The 23,644-nt window shown below is 42.8% G+C and overlaps 1 protein-coding gene across 1 annotated transcript in view; it reads left to right on the forward strand.

Annotated features, from left to right (window-relative positions):
- Nucleotides 1-23,644, forward strand: part of frmd4ba (FERM domain containing 4Ba) — a 152,095-nt gene that overhangs the window by 118,854 nt on the left and 9,597 nt on the right. Inside the window, exons 16-21 of the mRNA XM_034167457.1 lie at nucleotides 2,627-2,743; nucleotides 3,139-3,367; nucleotides 11,342-11,398; nucleotides 11,486-11,621; nucleotides 18,876-19,040; nucleotides 22,371-23,128. Coding sequence (XP_034023348.1) covers nucleotides 2,627-2,743; nucleotides 3,139-3,367; nucleotides 11,342-11,398; nucleotides 11,486-11,621; nucleotides 18,876-19,040; nucleotides 22,371-23,128 — 1,462 coding nt within the window. The remainder of the gene's footprint in view (nucleotides 1-2,626; nucleotides 2,744-3,138; nucleotides 3,368-11,341; nucleotides 11,399-11,485; nucleotides 11,622-18,875; nucleotides 19,041-22,370; nucleotides 23,129-23,644) is intronic.

Here is a 23,644-nt window from a genome sequence, read left to right on the forward strand (position 1 = left end):
CTCACTATATTCACAGGAAGGGGCTAACTGCTCTGTCAAAAGAATAGCAGAAACCGCAGGAGGCTACAGACTAAAGGGCCTGCTTCAAGTTGCATACAGGGCCTGCTAGGGCCTGCTTCAAGTTGCATACAGTATGCTGTGTCTGCATCAGTTGCACGCAGCGGGGAACGAAGATTGAGGAGGTGAGAGTGCCGAGGAGGTCAGCTGCAGACAGACTGTAAAATCAGCAGGTGTGCTCTCTGATTTCTCTTCTAGTTTATATTTCTTCTTGTGTAGCACTGCAGGTGTGCGCTCTTGTAAGTCCCTTCGGCTGCTCCCTTGTTTGCACTCGGGGTCGCCACAGCAAATCCAAGGTGGATCTGCATGTTGAATTGGTATAGGTTTTACACCAGATGCCCTTCCTGACGCAACTCCACATTACATGGAGAAATGTGGCAGGGGTGGGATTTGAACCCAGAGCCTTCTGAACTGAAACCAAGCACATTAACCACTTGGCCACCACCCCTGCTGTTAAAAGTTTGTCATTCTTCCTGTGACCGCGGAGCTGTAGCTGGCGTTCATGTGCACACGTCCATGAGTGGATGTGGAGATGTCCTCCGTTAGAAGTATACTGGATGTGGACATGTCCTGTTTCTGGCAATCAGTCTGTGAGCAGGACGTATGGACTTCATTTGACACAATCATGAGAAAACGTGAGGAGGTGAGCTGGAGGAGCTGTAGCCAGGCTGCATTGAGCATTTTTTTTTCTTTTAATTGTTCTCATATGCTCTTTGAACGGTATAGTTTTACTGCATTGTGTATAAAAAGTTTGACAACAATCCTACGTGATTTATAGCTCGGCAACAATGGAGCATAGCAGGAAGCATAAATTGGCATCGGGTAAGGTTATATTGTAATGAGTGTGGCATCCAGTTAAGTTGCCTTAACTTGCGAGAAAACTACTTCCTTTTTGCATCCAGTGCTCAATGCAGAAAGAACATGTTTAATTTTTGGCATCCATTTTGCGTTGCTCTTCGTGTCCCTCACGGTATTGTGGTGTTAGGCTGCATCAACTTGGCATCGTCATGATGCTACTCGAAGCAGATCTGGTGTGAAAGGGGCTTAAGGAGCAATGACTTCATCTGAGAAATCTCAGAGGCTAGTGTGTCGATCTTATCAAACAAGATTAGGTCATGACTACTTTTCTTTGCTGTAGCAGTAAGGCCTCGCTCTCACTGCCTCCGATGCGCTTACCGAGTCTGCGGGCTTGGTAATCCCCCTGAGTGAGGAGTACAGTCTGATGGTCTGAGGGACAAAGGTTGTTGTTGAAGCAAGCATCTTCTGTGAGTGCTTGTTTCAAGTGTCTAGCCCCAAGACATGATGGGCATAGATTACGGCCATCCTCGGGGCTCAGAGGAGCCAAACAGCCACTCCACGCGTGCACCAACGCGGTCGACATGTTTGTAGCATTACATAAAGCACACTCAATACACTACGCAGCTAAATCCTGTCATGAAACGTGATAAAACTAGGTGCGGGAAGCACACTCCGTCCACCAACTACTTCACTCTGTGGCACATGGTAAAAACAGGGAACGGGAAGCACGCCCATGTCCTTGTGCATGTGCACAAGGACAAGCGCGTGTGCACGTGCAGAGTGCAGTGGTACGTATGGAACCAAATTTGCACTCTAAATGGAACCAAGCTGCACTCTAAATGCAATGCAACACAAATGGGATGAATTAACCCATGTCATGTGACATACAAAGCACCAATCAAATGACAAGGATCCACTCAGCAGTTATATAAAACCTTATGGCTTTAAACACGTTAAACTAAGACATTAGAAAAAATTTATCCACATAAAGTCGTCATAGAGGGGGAAAATAGCTATAGAGACCAAAAAAAAAAAATTGGGCAACAGATTGTAAACATGTTTATTCCTGCTGTAAATTTGGACATTTTCACATGGGCTTCTATGAGAAGGTACTTTCTTTTGGAACCAGCCTCAAGCCACCAGTCAGGGAACTACAAATTTTCATCTTCCAGATGAGCCTCATTTTTGATGGCTGGAGGATGGGGCTTGAGCACTTCTGGCACCAGCACTTGCTCCCAGACCGGATCTGTCTTTTGTGTTCATCATTTTGATATGAAAGAAGTTACTTCATTTTAAAAGCATTTCAAATTGCTTAATAAATAGCTTTATATGTGAAGAGGGATTCTTTGTTGCAGTATCCTCCACAATAAGAGTTTGCAGTAGTGAGCAAATAGTTATTGAAAACAGTTGGCAGCAGACAGAACACATTTGAGCAGTCTGAATCAGGATGACTGCTGTCAATCACAGTACTTTTTTAAATTGAAAGTTAATGTAAAAACATGTAAAATCTTAAACTTGTGTTTATTTTAACTGTCAAAGAGCATTTACTCCAGCATGGTAACTGAACTCTTCACTGCCCTACTACATTGACCTGCAAACACCTTACTTCAAGTCATCAGTTCCAGGAAGTCTGAAAATTGTCACAGAAGCCCAAAACGTTGTGACACATCCACAACAGTTAAATGACTTATAGTTTAATAACAAACCTCTCATTAACAGCATGCTTTCTGTCTCTTCCCTCATCTAACTCTTCTGTTGTTCTCATTTGCAGGAGCTCACTGGGAAATTGCCAAAAGAGTATCCCCTGAGCTCAGGTGAGAAGGCGCCTCAGGTGCGACGGCGTGTTGGGACTGCCTTTAAACTAGATGAACTCTTCCCCTACAATGAGGTTTGTACAGCATATCAGATGTTTTGTTTTCCTTTTGTGAGGTAATAGATTTTTAAAGAAAACTTATTTCACACAAACTGTTCTTGAAACACTGGGCTCACAACACTCCCTTTGTTTACGTACAGAATTATTAGACCTTACGTTATTTTTTAGCCTTTGAAATTGGGATTAAGTGTTTCATATTGAATGTTTTCGATCGTATATGCGTGTACTTGAATAGTTCTTTTTTTTTTTTTAAGTAGCAGCTTGGCTAAAATGCTTTTATTTGTGTCTGGAATTACTTATGTTAGCTACTGAACATTCATGGAAATAGTTTCTTCAGAGTAACACAGTTGTCTGGAGCTGGCTGTTTTGGGGAAATTCTCCACTAACAATATGTTGTATTTTTCCAGCAGGACCCCTATCTGAGGAATATGGAGAGCAGGTTTGGCCTGCAGCAGAAGATCGTGGAAGCAGCCATGAAGTTAGCTGACGAGGGTGACCTCTGTAAGACAGTGAAGAAAAAGAGGAAAAACAACTGCCTAGATGCAATGAGGAAGTTAGAGGAGATGGAAAAGGAAATTAACGCCTATAGGGTCAAGATTGGGAAGAAACCCACCCAAAGAGCTTCACTGATCTTAACAGGTACCTCCACATCGCAGAGAATCACAGGGATAGCTATTCAGGAACACCACTGGTATGCTATAAAAGCTGGTTTTATTCTCAGTCAGCACTGCAGGAATCGTCAGTGTACACAGGGACAGCAGTCTGTGCAACAATATTGTCCATGAGGGATCATACAAAGAACTGGAAAACTTCTGTTTTTGAAGAAGTGCACTGACCAGTTAGCCACCACACTGCTCATAAAAGAAATAATTACCATGCATAAATAGTTTGGCTAAGTGGACCTCTGGCAGAGGTGTTTGTGGTTCACTTCCATCAGCACTCAGTGTTACTGGTATTTACACTTTAACACCAGTTGAGAGTAACCTGCAGTGAGCTGGTGTCCCACTCATGGGTATCACAGAATCTTACCTGCTTTGTACTGTAGAAACTGGAGATAAACTCCAGCTCATGTGATCCACATGGCCCATAAAGGATATGCATAAATATATAATAGTAGAGAAGCTTGAATCTTCGACTGGACTGAGTTGCTTGACGTGAGAACGTTTCGCTTCAAATCACAGAAGCTTCCTCAGCTAAAATTCTTGCTCTGGTAGTCTGACTTCTGTCTTGACTCTTGTAGAGAAGAATAAACCAGAAGCCAACAAAAGCTGGAGTTTTTAACCTAACCAGACCCCTCCTACCGAGAGGCCGACTGCTATAGGCTAGTGACTAACCAATAGCTCTAATTAGCACCTATTGTGCGCTAGTTAGCACTCTCCTAATGATGGGATAGAAGCCTCCCCTGATGGCTCCCTTGACGACTCTCCTGATGACGTGAATGACTCATTACCATGAACAAAAGACTGAAACTGCTTTGACCTGAGTACCCCATTGTAAACAGGGGACAAAGCGTGTCTGAGACCCGCCCCCCGGTTGAGGCTGGGTTTCAACTGTTTTACAAGGAATGCTTCCTTGACACCTCTCTCAAACCATTTCTTCTCTCTGGCTAAGATTTTAACTTCCTTGTCCTCAAACGTGTGGTTAGTGTCTTTCAGGTGGAGATGAACTGCAGACTGAGGTCCACTGGCGACCTCTCTGCGGTGCTGGTATAGCCTCTTGTTTAAAGGTTGCTTAGTCTCACCTATGTAGTGTTCATTACAGTTTTCCTGACATCTGATATAATACACTACATTTCTCTGTTTGTAACTAGGGATCCTGTCCTTAGGGTGAACTAATTTCTGTCTCAAGGTGTTAACCGGTTTAAAGTAAACTGGGATTTTGTGCTGTCTGAAGATCCTCTGTAGTTTTTTCCCCTACTCCTGCTAAATAAGGGAGAGACACTCCTCTTCTTCTTGTCTCTGTCTCCTGTCTATCTGTCTATTTGTCTCTACCTGAAAGGACCAAACTCACACCAGACCACATCTGCCAACTCTTGGAGATCTGTCTTAACACCACGTATTTCCTGTTTAGGGGGAATTACTACAGGCAGATCCATGGTTGTGCGATGGGGTCTCCGGTATCCCCCATTGTGGCCAATCTGTACATGGAGCGAGTGGAGAAGACAGCCTTGACGTCGCTCAGGGGCATCTCTCCCAGTCACTGGTTCAGATATGTCGATGACACATGGGTTAAAATCAAGCAACAGGAGGTAGAGGACTTTACACAACACATCAATTCAGTGGATTCCAATATCAAGTTCACACGTGAGGATGCCAGAAACAACCATTTAGCCTTCTTGGACTGTGATGTTACGATTGGAGAGAACAGGCAGCTCCAGACAGAGGTTTACAGAAAACCCACTCACACTGACCAATATCTGCTCTTTGGCTCAAACCACCCCCTTGAACACAAGCTCGGGGTGATCAGGACTCTTCAACACAGAGCCCTACAGGTGCCCACAACTGCAGAGGGAAGGGCTAAAGAACAACAACTTGTACGGAAAGCCCTCACAGTATGTGGGTACCCACGATGGTCCCTGGACAAAGTGCAGAAGTCCCAGAAAACAAACAGACCAGATAGACAGGAGACGGAGACAAGAAGAAGAGGAGTGTCTCTCCCTTATTTAGCAGGAGTAGGGGAAAAAACTACAGAGGATCTTCAGACAGCACAAAATCCCAGTTTACTTTAAACCGGTTAACACCTTGAGACAGAAATTAGTTCACCCTAAGGACAGGATCCCTAGTTACAAACAGAGAAATGTAGTGTATTATATCAGATGTCAGGAAAACTGTAATGAACACTACATAGGTGAGACTAAGCAACCTTTAAACAAGAGGCTATACCAGCACCGCAGAGAGGTCGCCAGTGGACCTCAGTCTGCAGTTCATCTCCACCTGAAAGACACTAACCACATGTTTGAGGACAAGGAAGTTAAAATCTTAGCCAGAGAGAAGAAATGGTTTGAGAGAGGTGTCAAGGAAGCATTCCTTGTAAAACAGTTGAAACCCAGCCTCAACCGGGGGGCGGGTCTCAGACACGCTTTGTCCCCTGTTTACAATGGGGTACTCAGGTCAAAGCAGTTTCAGTCTTTTGTTCATGGTAATGAGTCATTCACGTCATCAGGAGAGTCGTCAAGGGAGCCATCAGGGGAGGCTTCTATCCCATCATTAGGAGAGTGCTAACTAGCGCACAATAGGTGCTAATTAGAGCTATTGGTTAGTCACTAGCCTATAGCAGTCGGCCTCTCGGTAGGAGGGGTCTGGTTAGGTTAAAAACTCCAGCTTTTGTTGGCTTCTGGCTTATTCTTCTCTACAAGAGTCAAGACAGAAGTCAGACTACCAGAACAAGAATTTTAGCTGAGGAAGTTTCTGTGATTTGAAGCGAAACGTTCTCACGTCAAGCAACCCAGTCCAGTCGAAGATTCAAGCTTCTCTACTATGGAAACCACCTGGACAACTGAGAGCCTACACAGACACATAAATATATAATGTTAAAAATCCCACATTTAAAATAGTGTTTGAAATGAATTATTACTTTTTATTATCAGTAGGAATATGAAGTCCATTTTTAAGTTAGCCAAGGCTCAACAAAAATGAAGAATAAAAAGAATGTGGACATTCATTGTAAAGAAACTGACCCGACAAACGAGAGTAAGCTAACACCTGAAGCTAACATGGCATTGTTTCAAAGCAGCCTGGATAGCATTAGCAAACAAATCCAAGCTCTGCAGAACAAAGTGAAATCAGACCTAAAAACATTCAAAGAAGACGTTACAGCTGAAATGAGAAGCGAGCTGAGAGAACTCCAAGAAAACATTGACCAGAAGTTTGTAAAAATGACCACAGACATTGGGTAAAAAAAAACAAGATGAGTGCCGCTCTGAAGTGCACGGAGGATGTCATGAGGATGGAGTCATGAAGCAAACTGTGCACTACTTGCAATAATACAAGAACAGAACATGATTATAGATAAACTGGATGATCTGGAATCGAGGGATAGACAGAATAACCTATGGATTTACAGCATACAAGAGGAGGCAGAGTCAAATTGCAACTCTGTCGCACAGTTTATGGACAAATGGCACCGTGAACAATTTTCTATAAACTCTGACATCCAGATTCAACGCGTGCATTGAGCCTCAGTTCCAGAACCAAACCCTGGCCAGTCTCCCATATCTATTGTCCTCAGTTTCCAACAGTTCACAGTGAAGGAGACGATATTGAAAAAAGCATGGAAGAAGAAAACAGTCATTCCTGGTGCACGCAGGATATATTTTGACCACGATTACTCAGTGAGGACACTACAACAACGTAAAGCATATTTCAACAGCAAGAGCATCTTAAACAGAGAAGGCATCTGTTTTCAGACAATCCTCAACAAAATGTTCATCCACTGGGCTAACGGGATGAAAACCAGTGGCCGTGCAGAACAGGCGACCAGCGACCTGCAGGAGAGAGGATACGATGTGGATAACGCGGGTACCACGCGGTAATCACGCTCATCAAAGACTTCAGTCGACCGGGACCGTGATGTGGAAATGTGACAGGAGGGATCCCACCAGGGAGGCCAGCACACATGCGCGAGTACGACTGCAAGAATTCCAGCTCAAAGGAAACAACACAGGATGTGTATCTACATCCGCACCAACTTGAGTTAAAATGAATTGAGAACGACATAACTTGCTAAGGGCAGCTAAAGCCCATTTAAGTATATAGCTTGTTATGGAGGGTAAATGGACTGTTGGGTTAAAAGGGACTGAAATGCAGCTGTGAGGACTGGTATGGGTCTATTAATCCTACAGGGTTAAATCTCATTATCCTTTCCTTTCATGAGTCAGTGGAAGAGGAGGGTTGCTGAGCTCTCTTTGTGGCTGTCACTTTCTTTGTATATAGTTAAAACAAGTAAGATGTTCTGGAAAATGTTATGTTCACAAATGTTTAATTGAAAGTCTGCGGGTTAACCACCACAAAGTGAACAGAACTACGATGGCTTATGGACACACAAAAAAACAAGAAATTAAATTATTTTCTTTGAATTTCAATGGGACACTCAAAAAAAAGCTAAAATAATGGCCAATTTTAAAAAAGACAGCTTAATTTCCTACAAGAAACTCATTTATTGAAAGCAAAACATGAGAAATAAAAAAATAAAAAATTGGATTCAAAAATATTTTTTATAGCTCACATTCCAATACTCGCAAAAGATGAGTAGCAATACTGATGTCTAATGTAATAAAAAATCAAATCAAATTTGCCAAAGAATAAAAGATAAAGAAGGAACATATTATTGTGAAAGGGTGATAAGACAAACAGTGGTGAACATATATGCCCCTCCTGAGAGTAATAAGGAATTCTTTAAATCCTTATTTGATATCATTGCAGTAGAAGCAGAGGGCATATGTATACAGTGACACAAATCAGTATTTGAGCCACTGTCGATTTTCCAAGTTTTCCCATCTGCAAAGAAAGGAGAGGTCTGTAAAGGTACATTTCCTCCCGCATTCAATGTGGGAGGAAGCTGGAGCACCTGGAGGGAACCTTCACAAACACAGGGAGAACATGCAAACTCCACAGAGAAAGGCCACAGGTGGGAATCAAACCCATGACCTTCTTGCTGTGAGGCAACAGTGCTAACCACTAATCCACCTTGCTGCCTCAAATGAGGGACTGTTGCATCAAAAAGATTAAAAAGAATGAAAATAAAATACACTCTGTTATAAAGCTACTTGTACAAGCTTATAGTACTATTATACCGAAATCTGTGTCAGTTTTATATTGTTTCTTAATGGATTCTAGAGCAGACTGACATATGTTAAAGCCAAATGGGAAAGGGAGCTGGGTGAGGAGTTTCCAGAGGAGATGTGTTGTGATATGTGGAAATCACATCAAACTACAACACAGTCACTGAAATGGAGAGAATTTAATCGGAAGAATCTAATTCAATATTTCATCACGCCTAAAATTAAAAGTAAACAGATGAATGGCCAACAGCCATGCTGGAGATTATGCAACAACATGGACCCAGACCACACACCCATTTTTTGGAATTGTACAAATATACACTAGGGCTGAAACAATTAATCGAATAACTCGAATAATTCGATAACAAAAAATTTTCGAGGCAAATTCTGTGCCTCGAAGCTTTATTTAAGGTTGTAGTACATATGCCAGGCCTGTGTGTGGCAAACAGAAGAAGACTAGGACATGGCCATAAGCCGTGTAAACGCTAATCATATTAGCTACCGCTTGCCATCGTGACACAGCAGTGTGTTTGTCTATTTTTAAAAAACACATGGTCCGCTCGACGTGGGGAGTGACTATTGACTGGGCGGCTGCTGTCTCTCTCTCTCTCTCTCTGCCCAGTGTGAGAGGCTCAGCACTCCACTCACACCGGGCGAGTCACAGCTCCATCCCCGGCCACACTGACAAACAGTTTCTGAAAGATCCTCTCAGCAAAAGTCCACTCTTTCTTCTGTGTTTTGCTGACTTGCACTGTTTCACTTTTTAATTTTTGCATTTTTGGGCAACACACAGCGCTTCATAAACACAGTAATTTAAATAAAATAATAATAATAATAATAATAATAATAAAAACAACTGATTGCCAGGTTTGCATTTTCAACCTCCAGCTGAAATGCATCTGCTGAATTGCAGAGAAAGAGGGATAAAAAAAACACAGGGACCCAGTCTATAAAAAAAAAGGTTAAATTTTACAAGTTGGAGAAAAAACAAAACAGAAACCACATCCCATCACCATTTCAGCAAAATGTCAAGATTTTGGCCCAGCTATTTTGCTATTTGTTTCCAAATAAAGCTTTTTGCATGGGAGTATTCAGGTTGTGCGGATTTTTGTCTCTTTTTTGATCCAGCGTGCCATTTTTACACATCTTGGATGTGCGTGTCTCTTCTGATTTACTAAGATTTTGGCGCAGAGACACTGTGCCATTGCTTAGGGAGAGCCCTGAACTATTGATGTTTAAAAAGGCAAAAGTACTTTTTATCCGATTACTCGATTAATCGCCAGAATAATTGATAGAATACTCGATTACTAAAATAATCGATAGCTGCAGCCCTAATGTACACCCCTTTTAGGGGGATATTCACTCGTTCCTGCATTGTTCCTGCATGCACAGAAACTGTGCATGCAGGAGACAAATATCTGGTCAAAATTATTTTGGCAGCTAAAAAGAAGGCCATTACTAAGAACTGGCTCAAGACTGATGCCCAGAGTTACAAACAATGGCTGCTAATCATAGAGGACATACTTGTGTTGGAACACCTTACATATGAGTTGAAAATGAAGGAATAACTTTATATATATATATATATATATATATATATATATATATATATATATATATATATATATACACTCAACAAAAATATAAACGCAACACTTTTGGTTTTGCTCCCATTTTGTATGAGATGAACTGTTACAGGAGTTTTTGTCATGGAAAGAGGAGTGGAGGAATTCCGCGCGTCGCGGCGGTGCCGCATGGCTCAAAGCAACGCCGTGATTAAGCCTCACAGGACATGTTCTGGCATGTCCAGCACATGCACAATTTCTCGGTTAGTCACACGAATGAAAACCCACCGACAGCCGTCTGAAAGCCATCTCAAAGCTGTCCTGTGAGACCAACACGGAGGTGGTTTTGTGCCGCGCCCGTCCGCTTTTCTTTCCATGAAAAAAACTCCTGTAACAGTGGAATGTGCTGAAAAAGTCTTGATGTCCACGTCTCCTGCCATTTTTGTGTAAGTCAGACGATGTCCCGGATCAACAAAGCCTTCACATTGGAAATGATCTGGTTGTTTCAGCGGGGTTTGAGCCTGTCGATCGGCGCTCGGAGCGCGGCGTGCTCTCAGCGGCTGTGGGCGGTCTTTAAACTGGCTGGAGCACTCCTTAATCTGTGGAATCCCCATAAAATCGTCCCTCAAAGCCATTTGAATTTTCCGAATGGTTACCACCTGGAGGTCTCTCACTGTTTCTGGAAAAAATTGATGCAGCAAAGCTCCAAATCGTTCAGACATTTATTCCCAATAAAAATCCGACGAGAGGGGTGGACCACTGCTCACACAAAGCCTGCTCACAGGCGAATGACGCAGCCAACAGGCGTGAAAAAACTCACGCATGCGCACGAAGGTTCAAGCTTGGCTGATGCAATCACACGTGATTCAAATCCATATGGTTTTTGAAAAAAATAAAAAGGTCGGATACTTTTCTAACAGACCTTGTATATATATATATAAACTGGGGGAAATGGATGACATATAAACAAAGACATAAAGAGTCTAGTCATAGAGTCTGGTGCACAGACTCTGTTCTTTTTAATTGTATTTTGTTTTGTTGTTTGTTTTTTCCTTTGTGCTCCTCACTTTTGGAGGGGGGTGTTTTTGTGCATAACTGAAAAACAGGCAGGGTACACTCTGGACAAGGTGCTAGTCTGTCGCAGGACCCAAAATAAGGGCATTGTCAACATGTTTTTTTTTTTTCTCTTCACTATTTACAGTAATCTTGTCAAAAAATAGTATGGCTGTCTGTGCAAAGTGTTGACATGTTTCTCTGTCATGTTTCCAGATGATGCCAATACTTTAGACATCAGTTCTCTGTCTGACAGCCTCACTCTGGACGACGGTGAGTCCTCAGACCATTTTATTTTTTATCCCTTTGCTCCCATGTGTACGTTACAGTTTGAACCAAACCTTTGCATTTATGCTTTAGATGATGATCTCACTTCTCAAAGGCAGCGATCAAGATCAGTCCAGTACTCTCCAAGACCCCACCATGCAAAAACACTGGGCATCCACTACAGTAACGAGAGACGGATCTCTGCCGCCGAACACCATGCAGACAGCAGGTACAACATTAGCACCACACAGTTTATTCACGTTGAGGTTACAGTGTGACTGCAGATGTTGGTTTTTCTGGGGCCTCGAACATGCAGCTTGTACAGACGTGTAGTACTGCTGTCACCTCCTCCCTCTTTGTCCTGGCTCACCAGCAATTTCCTTCTTATCAGCCTCAGTGCCCTGACTTTAAAAATAGATGGGAACCAACATGTTTCTGCCTGTTCATGAACTAACAACAGCCTCTTAGCAGAGGTGAAGGAAGAAGAGGGGAAACAGGAAAGTGGGTCTGGAAACAGCTGAATGTTTGCAAAAAGGGTCAGATCATTGGATTCATTTTAAATGGTCATAAAGTTTTCTTCTACTTGAAAAAAGAATCAGTGAAGTCTGCAGTAACACGTGTTTCAGTGTAAGCAATGACTAAAATGCAGTGTTGGTTTGAATAGCATGACTAAATGGAGCAAAGAACGGGAATATTGTATCTCCAAGCCGCAAAACATATGAACAATATAAACTGCACCATGGAAGCAGTGCTGCATAAAGCAGAAAGAACCAGAATATTTCTTCTCATGACACTGCATTTTTTTCTAAAGAGTAAACACCATCTGTAAGTCAAGAGGAAATTATGACTGTAATTCACATGTGTACTGATTGTTGTACCTGCATTCTGTGACCATGGTAGTCTGAAGCCCCACACAACCATCATACATCGAGATTCTCACCTCAGTCCACTCTGTCTCCTTTCACATTATGATCCACACATTCTGTTTAATAGTGATGACATTAATATGAATACATCTTAATTACAGTACATCCAGAAAGAATCCATAGGTTAAAAACGCTTATGCAAATTCCCTAAGCTCAAAGGCATTGTTCAGACCACCAGTTCAAGACAGATTGATATCTGATTGAAACATGATCTCACCGACTGTCCACATTAGATAGCAAGTGACCAGATCCAATGTCATATTGTATTCCTCATATACCACATCGGTGGCTATAGTAATAAAAGTCGCACACTCTAATAGTCACATGACTGCTGTCCTGCATCCAAACACTGCTACTATAGAGCTCTGATTCCTGTGACCCTTGATTGGTGTACGCGGGTATAGACAGTGAATGTTGTAAAACCACATGAGGTGTGCTGTGTCAGATGACAATTTGATCATTCAAACGATCCATTAGAAAAAAACACGCACGTGTTGAAAAAGGCAAATGGTTTGGACAGACTGAGCAGCAGCTGAAATGCTGGCATGTAAATACACAAACACGTGAGACTGCTGTGCGTGTCTGATGCGACATGCAGTGTTTCAGGCGAGACATGTTACAGACCTGGAATCTCATCAGAGGAGTCTTTTTTTGGAGCTGATTTTCCATGTTAGTTTGGTGTGTGTGTGTGTGTGTGTTGTCGGGGGCTGTGAGCAGTGGGAGGAGCCACTACCACTCACAGTGTAAATCCACATTGGGAGCTTTACATGGCATGACAATTCACTTCACGTACGTAACACAGTGATGAAAGTTTTCCGGAAATGACCGGAAATCCAGGTTTTTACTCATGTGGTGAAAGTTTCCAGGTTATTTTTGATAACATACATCAGAATCCATTCATTCAGTTCCACGTCCAAGCAGTTGGTGGCAGTAATGTGCCATGTTGGTTTGCAAGCCGCCATTAATCTCCAAAGAAGAAGGGTTATTTTGGTTTAGGTTTTGGGAGTTTATTAAGTCATATTTTTGGAGGACTGCGTGGTGGTTTTCCTAACGGTTTACTTTGTTGTGTACATTAAATGTTAGGAGCTTTGTATTTCTTCCAGTAATGATACATTAAGTGGAGCTAACGGTGAAGCTTCCAGCTGCTAAAAATGCTAATGCTGTTAGCAAACAGACGAGACTTTATCTCTCAGTCTGTGAATCATAACCACAAGATTAATGAGTTTGAGCAATGGACAAAAATTTGTCACATTGTGACATTACTGCTCTGCTGAAGTTTATCAGCTAACGTTAGCTTTCAGCTGCAGGAAGTTAAATCAGTCACTGTCAAGCTGAGTGAATATTTTATATTCATAAATTGTTCAACCTAGTTTTATTTTTACCAAATAAAGCTATACAGTTTGTTACTGCCATAATTACAAGAAAAGTATGAACTTTAAATTACAGATTTTTTTGTTTACATTTTTTTAACGATCAAGTAATCAAAGGAAAATAGCACAGCTCTGTTTCATATTTCTTTTTATTTAATGTACACATTACTTTTCATGCTACATACTTTTATTTGCCTAAAAATAAATGCCCAAGGTTCCTTATCATGGTTCATCACTGGTAACATGGTAGGAATCTGATCTGAGCAATCGCGCAAAAATGAATTTACAAAAATAAGATTTTCGAATTTCAAATTACCTATGAATTAGGCTTGAACTGGATTTGGAAAAAATAGAAAAATAGATTTAATGTGACTTCAGACTGCTCAGGCTTAAAGCATTGCAATCAGCATCAGATCAGATATGCACATAAATCAGATTTTTATTGGCAGGCTGAAGTGAAGTCTTGAGATTATTGAGTTTATTTTATACAAAACCTGGAGCCTGTCAAAATTGGGCATTTCTCCTTGAAAAATGACTTATTTCAATACTAATCATTATCAAAACAACTGGAGCCTCATGTACACAGACTTGGGTGGATTCCTTACTGAAACATGGCATATGCTAAAACCCAGGAACTGGCGTAAGCACAAAAGTATCCAGATGTATCACAATGTGCATATGCATGGATCCAAGCACATTCAGTTTGTACAACCCACTGAACGTGGAATTGAGCGCACATGCACCAAACTTTGCCCTGTCCACGCTCCTATTTACATATGCAAATCTATGTAAATAGGCCCTGGATAACATCAGATAACATGAACACAGAAAAGAATTGAAAAGAGTGTGTGCTACAGATAACTGGAAATTACATGGAGATACGCAGGGATAGTTTATTTGGTACCCTGTTAAATGGAATGTTTGTGGAAGAGTGTGTGTGTGTGTGTGTGTGTGTGTGTGTGTGTGTGTGTGTGTGTGTGTGTGTGTGTGTGTGTGTGTGTGTGTGTGTGTGTGTGTGTGTGTGTGTGTGTGTGTAAGCCTGTAAACGCTGTCGGGTCAGAACAGTGGACACACACTGAAGTAAAAATTTTGAGGTGTGCCGCTGCTGACAGTGCATGATATTCACAACTTTACACACGTGTTTATTGACAAATACCGGACACAGGGAGACGATCGGTTAAGAAGCTCTGCTGCTCCAGTCTCACATTCAAGAAAAAGAAAACACATTGATAATAACAAACAACATATTTGAATGCGCACATGCTCAAATGTGCCCATGCTGGTTTTCATTCAGAACAATCACATGAATAAACTGTTTACACAGCAAGCAGCCAGCCAGTACGCACTGTCCCAGCCTCCAGCTTGATGCGCATTTGCGCATCGCATATGTTGTGAACATTGATGGAATGAAATTGTTTCCTATTAACAAAAACACATTCATCATGTGATGGCGCCTTTATAGCAATATGTGTATAGTCAATAGCTCTGATTACATTAGGGAAACTGACTCTTGCTGCAAATTGCACTTTAAAGTAGACCTGCATTGAAATAAATGCAGTCAGATCTTTGGACCAAAAAGTGACTTACATTTACACATAAGATCCTTCTGAATGTAGTAAAGTAAATCTGGAAGCCCAGATCTGTCATTCAACGGAGAAATCTTCATTTAAAAATGACACATTTACAGCTAACATTTAGCCCTCCGCAAAACTGTCCCTCTCATCATGGACGCTGCCGAGACGTCACGGAGAAGACCCTCTCTCCCAGCATGCATTACGCCAACTGTAATTTGTGGATTTACGTCAGTTTGCATCTGCACCTTTTTCTTGTCTTATACGGAAGAATCTACTTTTTTAAAAACTTCATATTGTCTTGTGGCACGTTTGGTGAGTACACATTTCTTTTATTTGTGCTTGAAAATTATTTTGGGGGACTTTTTCATACGCCCGTTTCATTGAGTGGTGTCGCATTGAAAATCTACTGTCTTTCGCCTCCGGTACCATCGCGGGATATGGAGGCGAGACCCGCAAAGAATCCCAGTCATTAAAAATATATAAACCTCTCTCAGCGTCCATGGAGCTCTGGGGCTCCGATTGCCGAGACGTGCGGTGCTGTGGATTTTGCCGCAAGACGTTTTTCTTTGCAGTAACAGGTGTACCTGCCGCTTCGCATTAAAACAGCGAGCGTAATCTCAGGACTTGTGCCAAGTGTGCTGCAAAGCAGACACAGGCGGTGTGAGTGGCCCGCGTCAGGGGTTAACGAGCTCGTTAACGAGCCCGCAGACTTAATAAGTGCAGCAGAGGCAGAGAGCGGGAGAGGAAGAACAGCGCCCGCTGTCGATGTCGTTGCTGATCTGAGCACACAGATCTGTATCTCACATTCATTGCAGCTTACTTTTGGATGTTGAAACCAGGACGTGTATAAGTAACATTACTAACAGATAAAATCAATTTCAATGCGGGATCGGACTGAAGGCGGGAGCGCGTCGTCTTGTCCCTGATGTCATGGAAATGATACGGCTGTACAAACTGTTTTCACAGAGGGCTAAATTTTAGCTGCAAATTTGTCATTTTTAAACGAAGATTTCTCCGCTGAATTACAAATTTGGGCTTACAGATTTCCTTTACTGCATTCACAAGGGTCTTATAAATACATATCAGCTATTTCTTTCTGAAATCTGACATTTATTTCAGTGCAGGTCTACTTTAATGTTGGACTGTGATGTACCTGGATGACATTCGGATGATTTCGTCCCACACACTTTGCATGGCTCGGCCCAAGGTTGAGTGGCACACTCCTGACTGATCAGCCAGCTCCTGCTGGAATGCTCCTGTCGCCAGGAAGCCCAGCATGGTCAGCACCTGTGTGGGCACAGACAACTGCCTGGCTCCTCACCATATTGTGCTATGGGCCGGCCACAGGTCTGCTCCAGTAGTGGCCTTGGTAATCATAATTGGTTTATCAGCCAATTATCGTCATTTGCAAGTAAATCCTCGCATTACTTGAATACCCGCTCACGTCGGATTGCACCATTTGCACGGTCCTCTAACAAAGCTAACGCAGCCATTGTTAATGCCATTTTGTGCATGCTTTTGTATCCACCCATATAATTGCAAACACGTGGGTGTGTCAATTCTTCATAATTGTGTCTATGGTGTGCACATCACTCTGATGAATTCTTGTTTTCACACTATTAACAGTTCTCAGCATCACCTCTACGTTTCAGCAGTGGAACAATACTGCACTGCGCATTTCCACGGTCATTTCACTTTTGATACATCTGAATGTTGGAGTGGATGTATGCCACGTTTTCATGCATACACACACTTTGTACACAAGGCCCCTGATTTTTATTTTTCTATTGATCACCTAATTACTTACAGCTGTAGAGGCATATTTGTTTTTGAATGTATTTACTTTGGGTCACTTGCTGTGGCTACAAGGTGGTGCCATAAATTATTGTTTTACTGTAAATCTATGACTAATGGTAGTAATACAGCTGAGGTATAATAATGTTAACCTGTGTCCATTACCTTTAATGTTGATATCTGTTCCTGTTCACAAACTGCTGATGGAGACTCGCACATGCTGGCTGTTTTGCACCTTTCTTCACTGTCAGCTAACAGGATCATATTCAGCACCTTTTCAGCTGGTTAATATTGTCCATCAGGTGTCTGATAGGTGTCGGACACCTATCCGACGGCGGTTTGAGCATCATCTGACCGCAATTTACATATTCTGAAGGCAGCATAAACAGGATCCGAAATGATTTGAATGCATATGAGGGAACCTCGAGATGGATCAAGCATGGCAAAGCCTGCCAGCATAACCTGCACATGCCACTCATCCACTTAAAATGTCCACCTCCACTGCCCCCCCCCCCCCCCCCCCCCCCCCCCGTTGATCTTTCATATGTATGTGGCACGCAGCCATCCATGTGCAGGGGATGTGAACACAGCACGAACAAACCGAAAGCATCGTGTCCACTGCGGGTCAATGTGTCGCACAGTGTATGGCACTGCAGATCTGGACAGGCTGTTATAGCCATAATAGACCATACAGTATAGATAATATTCCTCCCCATGGGCGACGTAAATAATGTGAATATTGTCTCCATCATAACTGTATATAACACGGGGACCTGCGCCTCTCTGTGGTGCACAGTAACGCGTCATTGCAGGTGTCAGGCTTGGAGCTGAACGGATCTCACGCTGTAATAAATGATCACCTTCTAACTCTGTAGGAGATATGACATGGAACTGTTGTGCCAGGCTGTGACAGCATTACTAAACATGAATCTTACCTCCAACAGCAGTCCAGGAGTGTTTCACAGCGCGAAAGTGGACGTGGAGCCGAAACTGCAGTCTGTGATTAAAATCCTCTCACCCAAAATAAAAAATAAATCCTATGTGGCAATCCAACCATCGCGGTATCCTGAGCTGCGTTGAGGTCCTGAAGTGAGCAAAAAAGAAAAAAGAAATTAAAGTTCCCCAGAAAGTCTGGCACACGTGCATGTGATGGACACAGCGCTCCAGTCACGTGTTTGCCATCCAGACGTTTGGACATCCAGCAGTCTGCAGCACCTTTTATGGCCTTCTGACGGCAGTCTGTGTCATCTACCTGTTGTCGGCATGCACTTTGGACGGCATCGTGCAGGTGTGGACGAGGTGATGCGGATGCGTTCTGACACAGCTGACCATGCCTCTTTTCCTCCCGACTGTGTCAGATTATGGCAATATTTGCCGTGTCGGACTGGTTCCTGCACATTCTTGCTATGTGTGATGGGGGCTTAACAGACAGGTATCAATCAGTCTTGTAGGATCTGATGAATGACCAGTCTAGAGAATGACATTTGTCACAGAAGTTGAAACGACATTTCAGGCCTAAAACGTATTTATGGAAGGAGAATTTCAACATGTGCAGTCATAGACTGGTGGGACAGGAGAATGTTTAACGTAAAACTCCAACCACATTTATGATGAAATGGTAGATGTAAGGTGATTCTGTACAATATGGCCCCTTTAACTGTAATCAGTTTAATTTGTAGTCACACAGTACCTTCCACAACATGGTTAAATGCTGCATAGCCAAAAATTATTTCCTTATACTTTGACAGCTGGTGTTTATCTTCATTAAAAGAAAAACCATCTGCACCTAAAAGAAATACTGGTTTTATCTGTGTTGCAGGTTAGATTATGTCCCAGCCCAGGAATCGCTCCACTACAGTCACAGTGATACCTTATCAGGAGTCAGCAGTCCTCACAAGCCAGCTTCCAGGCAGCCACGTGATGCACGCAGCATGCCCCCCACCCCACTCCTCACCCGCAATGCCTCCAGCAGCACCCAGCTAAGGTAACGATGTCTTTAGTGACTCTGAAAATCTGGAGAGGTTTTGACATTTTATCAGTCCAGCACAGCATTTTGAAGTTGAAGACAAATAATGATGCCGAGTTCAGAACCCTCGGAAGTTCAGCGATTCCAACCTTTAGCTCGGAAAAATGCCTTGAACGCAATATCAGGATGGAATTTTCACTCAGAAACTCTTGAGGAAATTGAGCAACTCGAGTTAACATCACAGCCATGGTGTCCCCCCCCCCCCCCCCCCCCCCTTGCCACTGCGAAGGCAACAATGTTACAAATGTTGAAAATGCATCTTAAAATTATTTTTAAAAAGACACTGCTGTTACATGTAATATGTTCACGTTCTGTGTATGGTTAGTTAAGTTACCAGCAGAAACATTTCTGACCATTTCATTCAGCCCAAAAGATGACATTAGCCACTGTGGTATAGGCTATGTAGTTGATGATTCAAATTACAGAGGTAATTTCGTGAACACACTTTTTCCAGGAGTAGAGATTTTTTGTCGGGTCTTTACAAATGTCCGAGGGTTCTGAACGCAGCATGAAGATAGAGGTGTCTGCCACCGACTGGATGGTTAGTGGATGACTGGATTGATGATGGATTAGCTGCAGCTGTGCTCCTCAGTCAGTCAGACAGATAGACAGTCAAACTCTTCACAGGAAAGTACAAAGAGGGAAACAGTTATATTTTGATTGTTTCACAGCAGTTATGTTCTGAAACCCAAACAACATAGTCCTACCTCCACACAGAAAGTATTTTGTATGAATTTAGCTGTGACAGGGGAAAGCGAGGGAAATGGTCATGTTAGATAAACGGAATGGAGTCAGATAGAGAGAGAGTCTGTCCATTCAGAAGTAGCAGGTGACAAATACTGTGCCAATTAATAAATTACTGTGATTTACTGTGAACTAACAAACACTAATGTGTTTGTTATTTTTTATTTTTAATCTAATGTAATTGTGTGTACGAGGTCTATTAGAAAAGTTTCCGACCTTATTATTTTTTTTTAAAAACCATATGGATTTGAATCACGTGTGATTGCGTCAGACAAGCTTGAACCCTCGTGCGCATGCGTGAGTTTTTTCATGCCTGTCGGTTGCGTCATTTGCCTGTGACCAGGCTTTGAGTGAGGTGTGGTCCACCCCTCTCTGCGGATTTTTATTGCGAATAAATGTCTGAATGATTTGGAGCTTTGCTGCATCAATTTTTTTCCAGAAACTGTGAGAGACCTCCAGGTGGACACCGTTCGAAAAATTAATATGGCTTTCAGGGACAATTTTATGGGGATTAAACAGATTACGGAGTGTTACTGCCGCTTTAAGGACTGCCCACAACTCCTGAGAGCGCGGCGCGCTCCCAGCCCCCATCGACAGGCTGACACCCCGCTGAAACAACCAGATCATTTCCAACGTGAAGGCTTTGTTGATCCGGGACCTCGTCTGACTTTCACAAAAAGGCAGAAGATGTGGACATCAGCACTTTTTCGGCACATTCCACCGTTACAGGAGTTTTTTTCATGGAAAGAAAAGCGGACAGACGCGCCACGGAGCCGTTCATTACGCGGGACAAAACCACCTCGGTGTTGGTCTCACAGGACGGCTTTCAGGTGGATTTCAGACGGATTCCGGTTGCTTTCCAGTCGTGTGAATATCCGATTGTGATTGTGCATGAGCTGGACATGCCAGAACATGTCCCGTGAGGCTTCATCACGGCGTTGCTTTGCGCCGTGCGGCTGCACCGATTCAAATCCATATGGTTTTTAAAAAAATAATAAGGTCGGATACTTTTCTAATAGACCTCGTATGTAGTTGACACATCATTAAGGGCCCCTTCACGCATAACACGATTGAAGCCGACTAGAGCACGAAGGAGGAATTGCATGCCATTCGTGAAAAATCTGAGCCACCTCCAACGCCTCGTACACCTGTCGCTACAAATATTTGCGCACACAAGCAGCTGAAAGACAAACATCCAACACCACTCACTGGGCCAGTCAGCCACGTCTGAGCACACACAGCTGGGCTGCAGCGGGCGCACCTCAGCAGACTGCTGCATGTGAAACGGACCGTCAGATCACGCAGCAGGTGATCTGAATGTCACGCGTGTCAGTTATTCCGGCGCTTTATCTTTTTTTTTAAAAGAAATACTGGGTTCAAATCCCACCCCTGCCACATTTCTCCATGTAATGTGGAGTTGTGTCAGGAAGGGCATCCAGCGTAAAACCTGTGCCAATTCAACATGCAGATCCACCTTGGATTTGCTGTGGCGACCCAGAGTGCAAACAAGGGAGCAGTCGAAGGGACTTACTTACATTTATCTCCTTATTGATTTTAGCCATTTTACGCTCCTGTTATATGACAGTGATTGTACCGCAGTGGTAAAGTTTCCGTCTGGTAATCTGAGCTTTTGTAAATTGCAGGTTCGAATCCCGCGAGTGGCATTTATTTTTTTAATCAACCAGGGTTATTCAACTGCAGGATTCCCCTTTTATTTATTATTGATATCAACCCAGTGATATTCACTAATTATACAGCTGTTTTTTATTTTATTTTTCTCCATATCAGTGGCGCGATGTGGTGCAACACGTTCCAGCTGCTCGCACTGTGTTCGTGCACGCGAACACAGTGCCTCATGACAGCAGGTGGATGATTCGTGGTTCCCCATTTCGTGTTTGGTTAACGGATTTTCTTCCAGTTTCTGCGTCTTTCATGTTATGTGTGAAGGGGCCCTTACTTTTGTCCTGTGGCTCTCCATCCAAATTCATGTATTGCCCTTAATAGGAAGAATGAGTGTAGTTTTAAAATTACATGTAGTTTTAAATGAGCGTGACAATTTCTTTTATTTCCAAAAAATAGATTAACATAGTGCCAACAACTGAATCGGCTTATCTTCCTTCATGAACAAATACAAATGAATAACATGTCCCTCATCATTTAAGACCTCAGAAGCCTGTTTTCTATTTCGGTCGCTTAAAAATGGGAAAGTGCTCAGCATGTCAGCAAGTGATCCCAGATTGTCTAAATCATACAGATATGATTTAGACAATCTGATGTAAATAGCCTCAACTTTAAACATAAAGTCTGCACTTGAGGTTATATTTGTTTTCAGCAGTATGGTGTGGTAGATGACTAACACTGAAGTGTCAATTTTTATGGACTTAACTATTCTGCAAAAGCAGCTTTGGAAGTTAGATGGACGCCAGATGTTTTTTTCACATTCCTGAAGTGATGTTTTTGATCCTTCGGGGCATAAACAGAAGTTAAAACAATAAGCCTGTTGACGTCTTCCATATTAAATCAAGCCTTGTGTCTCATTTATAGATCTGAAGATGCTCCAGCACACTTCCGTCAGCGCAGTGGTAGTCTGGAGTCTCAGCCTCAGGTCTTGACAGACGGCGAACCACCAGTGCCTACATTCACCTTGTGTCCGACGCGGCGCAGCAACAGTACAGAGGTTCTTGATGATGGCTCCTCCTACACAAGTCAATCCAGCATAGAGTATAACATCCCTGGTAACCACACCCACCGACGCAGAGTCCGTGGCCGCCGCAAAAAAGACATATACACAAACACAGGGAGCATGCCCAATTTGGCTCAACCAGACTCTCGTGGCTACATGTATCAGCCTCAGGGCCACCCCACCACCACAGCGTACTATGTGACAGGATACCCCACCTATTCAGACCCAGACCCCTACACCAATGGAGTTTACATGTATGACAATGAGATGGAGGGACACTACAGTGTCAGTGCGTCCTATCACCCCAGCACAACAGCCTATCACAGCCAAGATATCTACAGTCACTGTGGTAATGACAAGATGGACAGCATGTCACAGAACCCATATGCTACACTACGGCCCCCTAGGAACCGCCCAGTGCCCCAAAGTAACAAACAGGTTGCCAAAAACATCCAGAAAGCGTTGGTAACTGAACACCTGAGAGGCTGGTATCATCGCAGTGCTGCATACAAACAGGCAGCCTATGAATATGACTATGACAGAGGCTCCCATCAGAGCGTGAGCTACCAGACCATACCTGCACCTTACAGCCACAACAGGAACATCTGCTATTCATCAGGTGAGCTCACTGTGCCACATACTGCAGCTAACCATTATTTTACTTCAACTGATTATTCTCTGCAGCGTTTTCATGAAGATTAATTATTTAGCGTATTACACACAGGAGTAGTGGCCAAGTGGTTAAGCAACATTCTCCATGTAATATGGAGGTGTGACAAGAAGGGCATCCGGCATAAAACTTGTGCCAAGTCAACATGCAGATCCACCTCATTATCCAACCCCTGGCAATAATTATGGAATCACCGGCCTCGGAGGATGTTCATTCAGTTGTTTAATTTTGTAGAAAAAAAAGCAGATCACAGACATGACACAAAACTAAAGTCATTTCAAATGGCAACTTTCTTGCTTTAAGAAACACTATAAGAAATCAGGAAAAAAAATTGTGGCAGTCAGTAACGGTTACTTTTTTAGACCAAGCAGAGGGAAAAAAATATGGACTCACTCAATTCTGAGGAATAAATTATGGAATCACCCTGTAAATTTTCATCCCCAAAACTAACACCTGCATCAAATC

The sequence above is a fragment of the Thalassophryne amazonica genome, chromosome 3, assembly GCF_902500255.1.
Source record: "Thalassophryne amazonica chromosome 3, fThaAma1.1, whole genome shotgun sequence".
Taxonomy (NCBI): Eukaryota; Metazoa; Chordata; class Actinopteri; order Batrachoidiformes; family Batrachoididae; genus Thalassophryne; species Thalassophryne amazonica.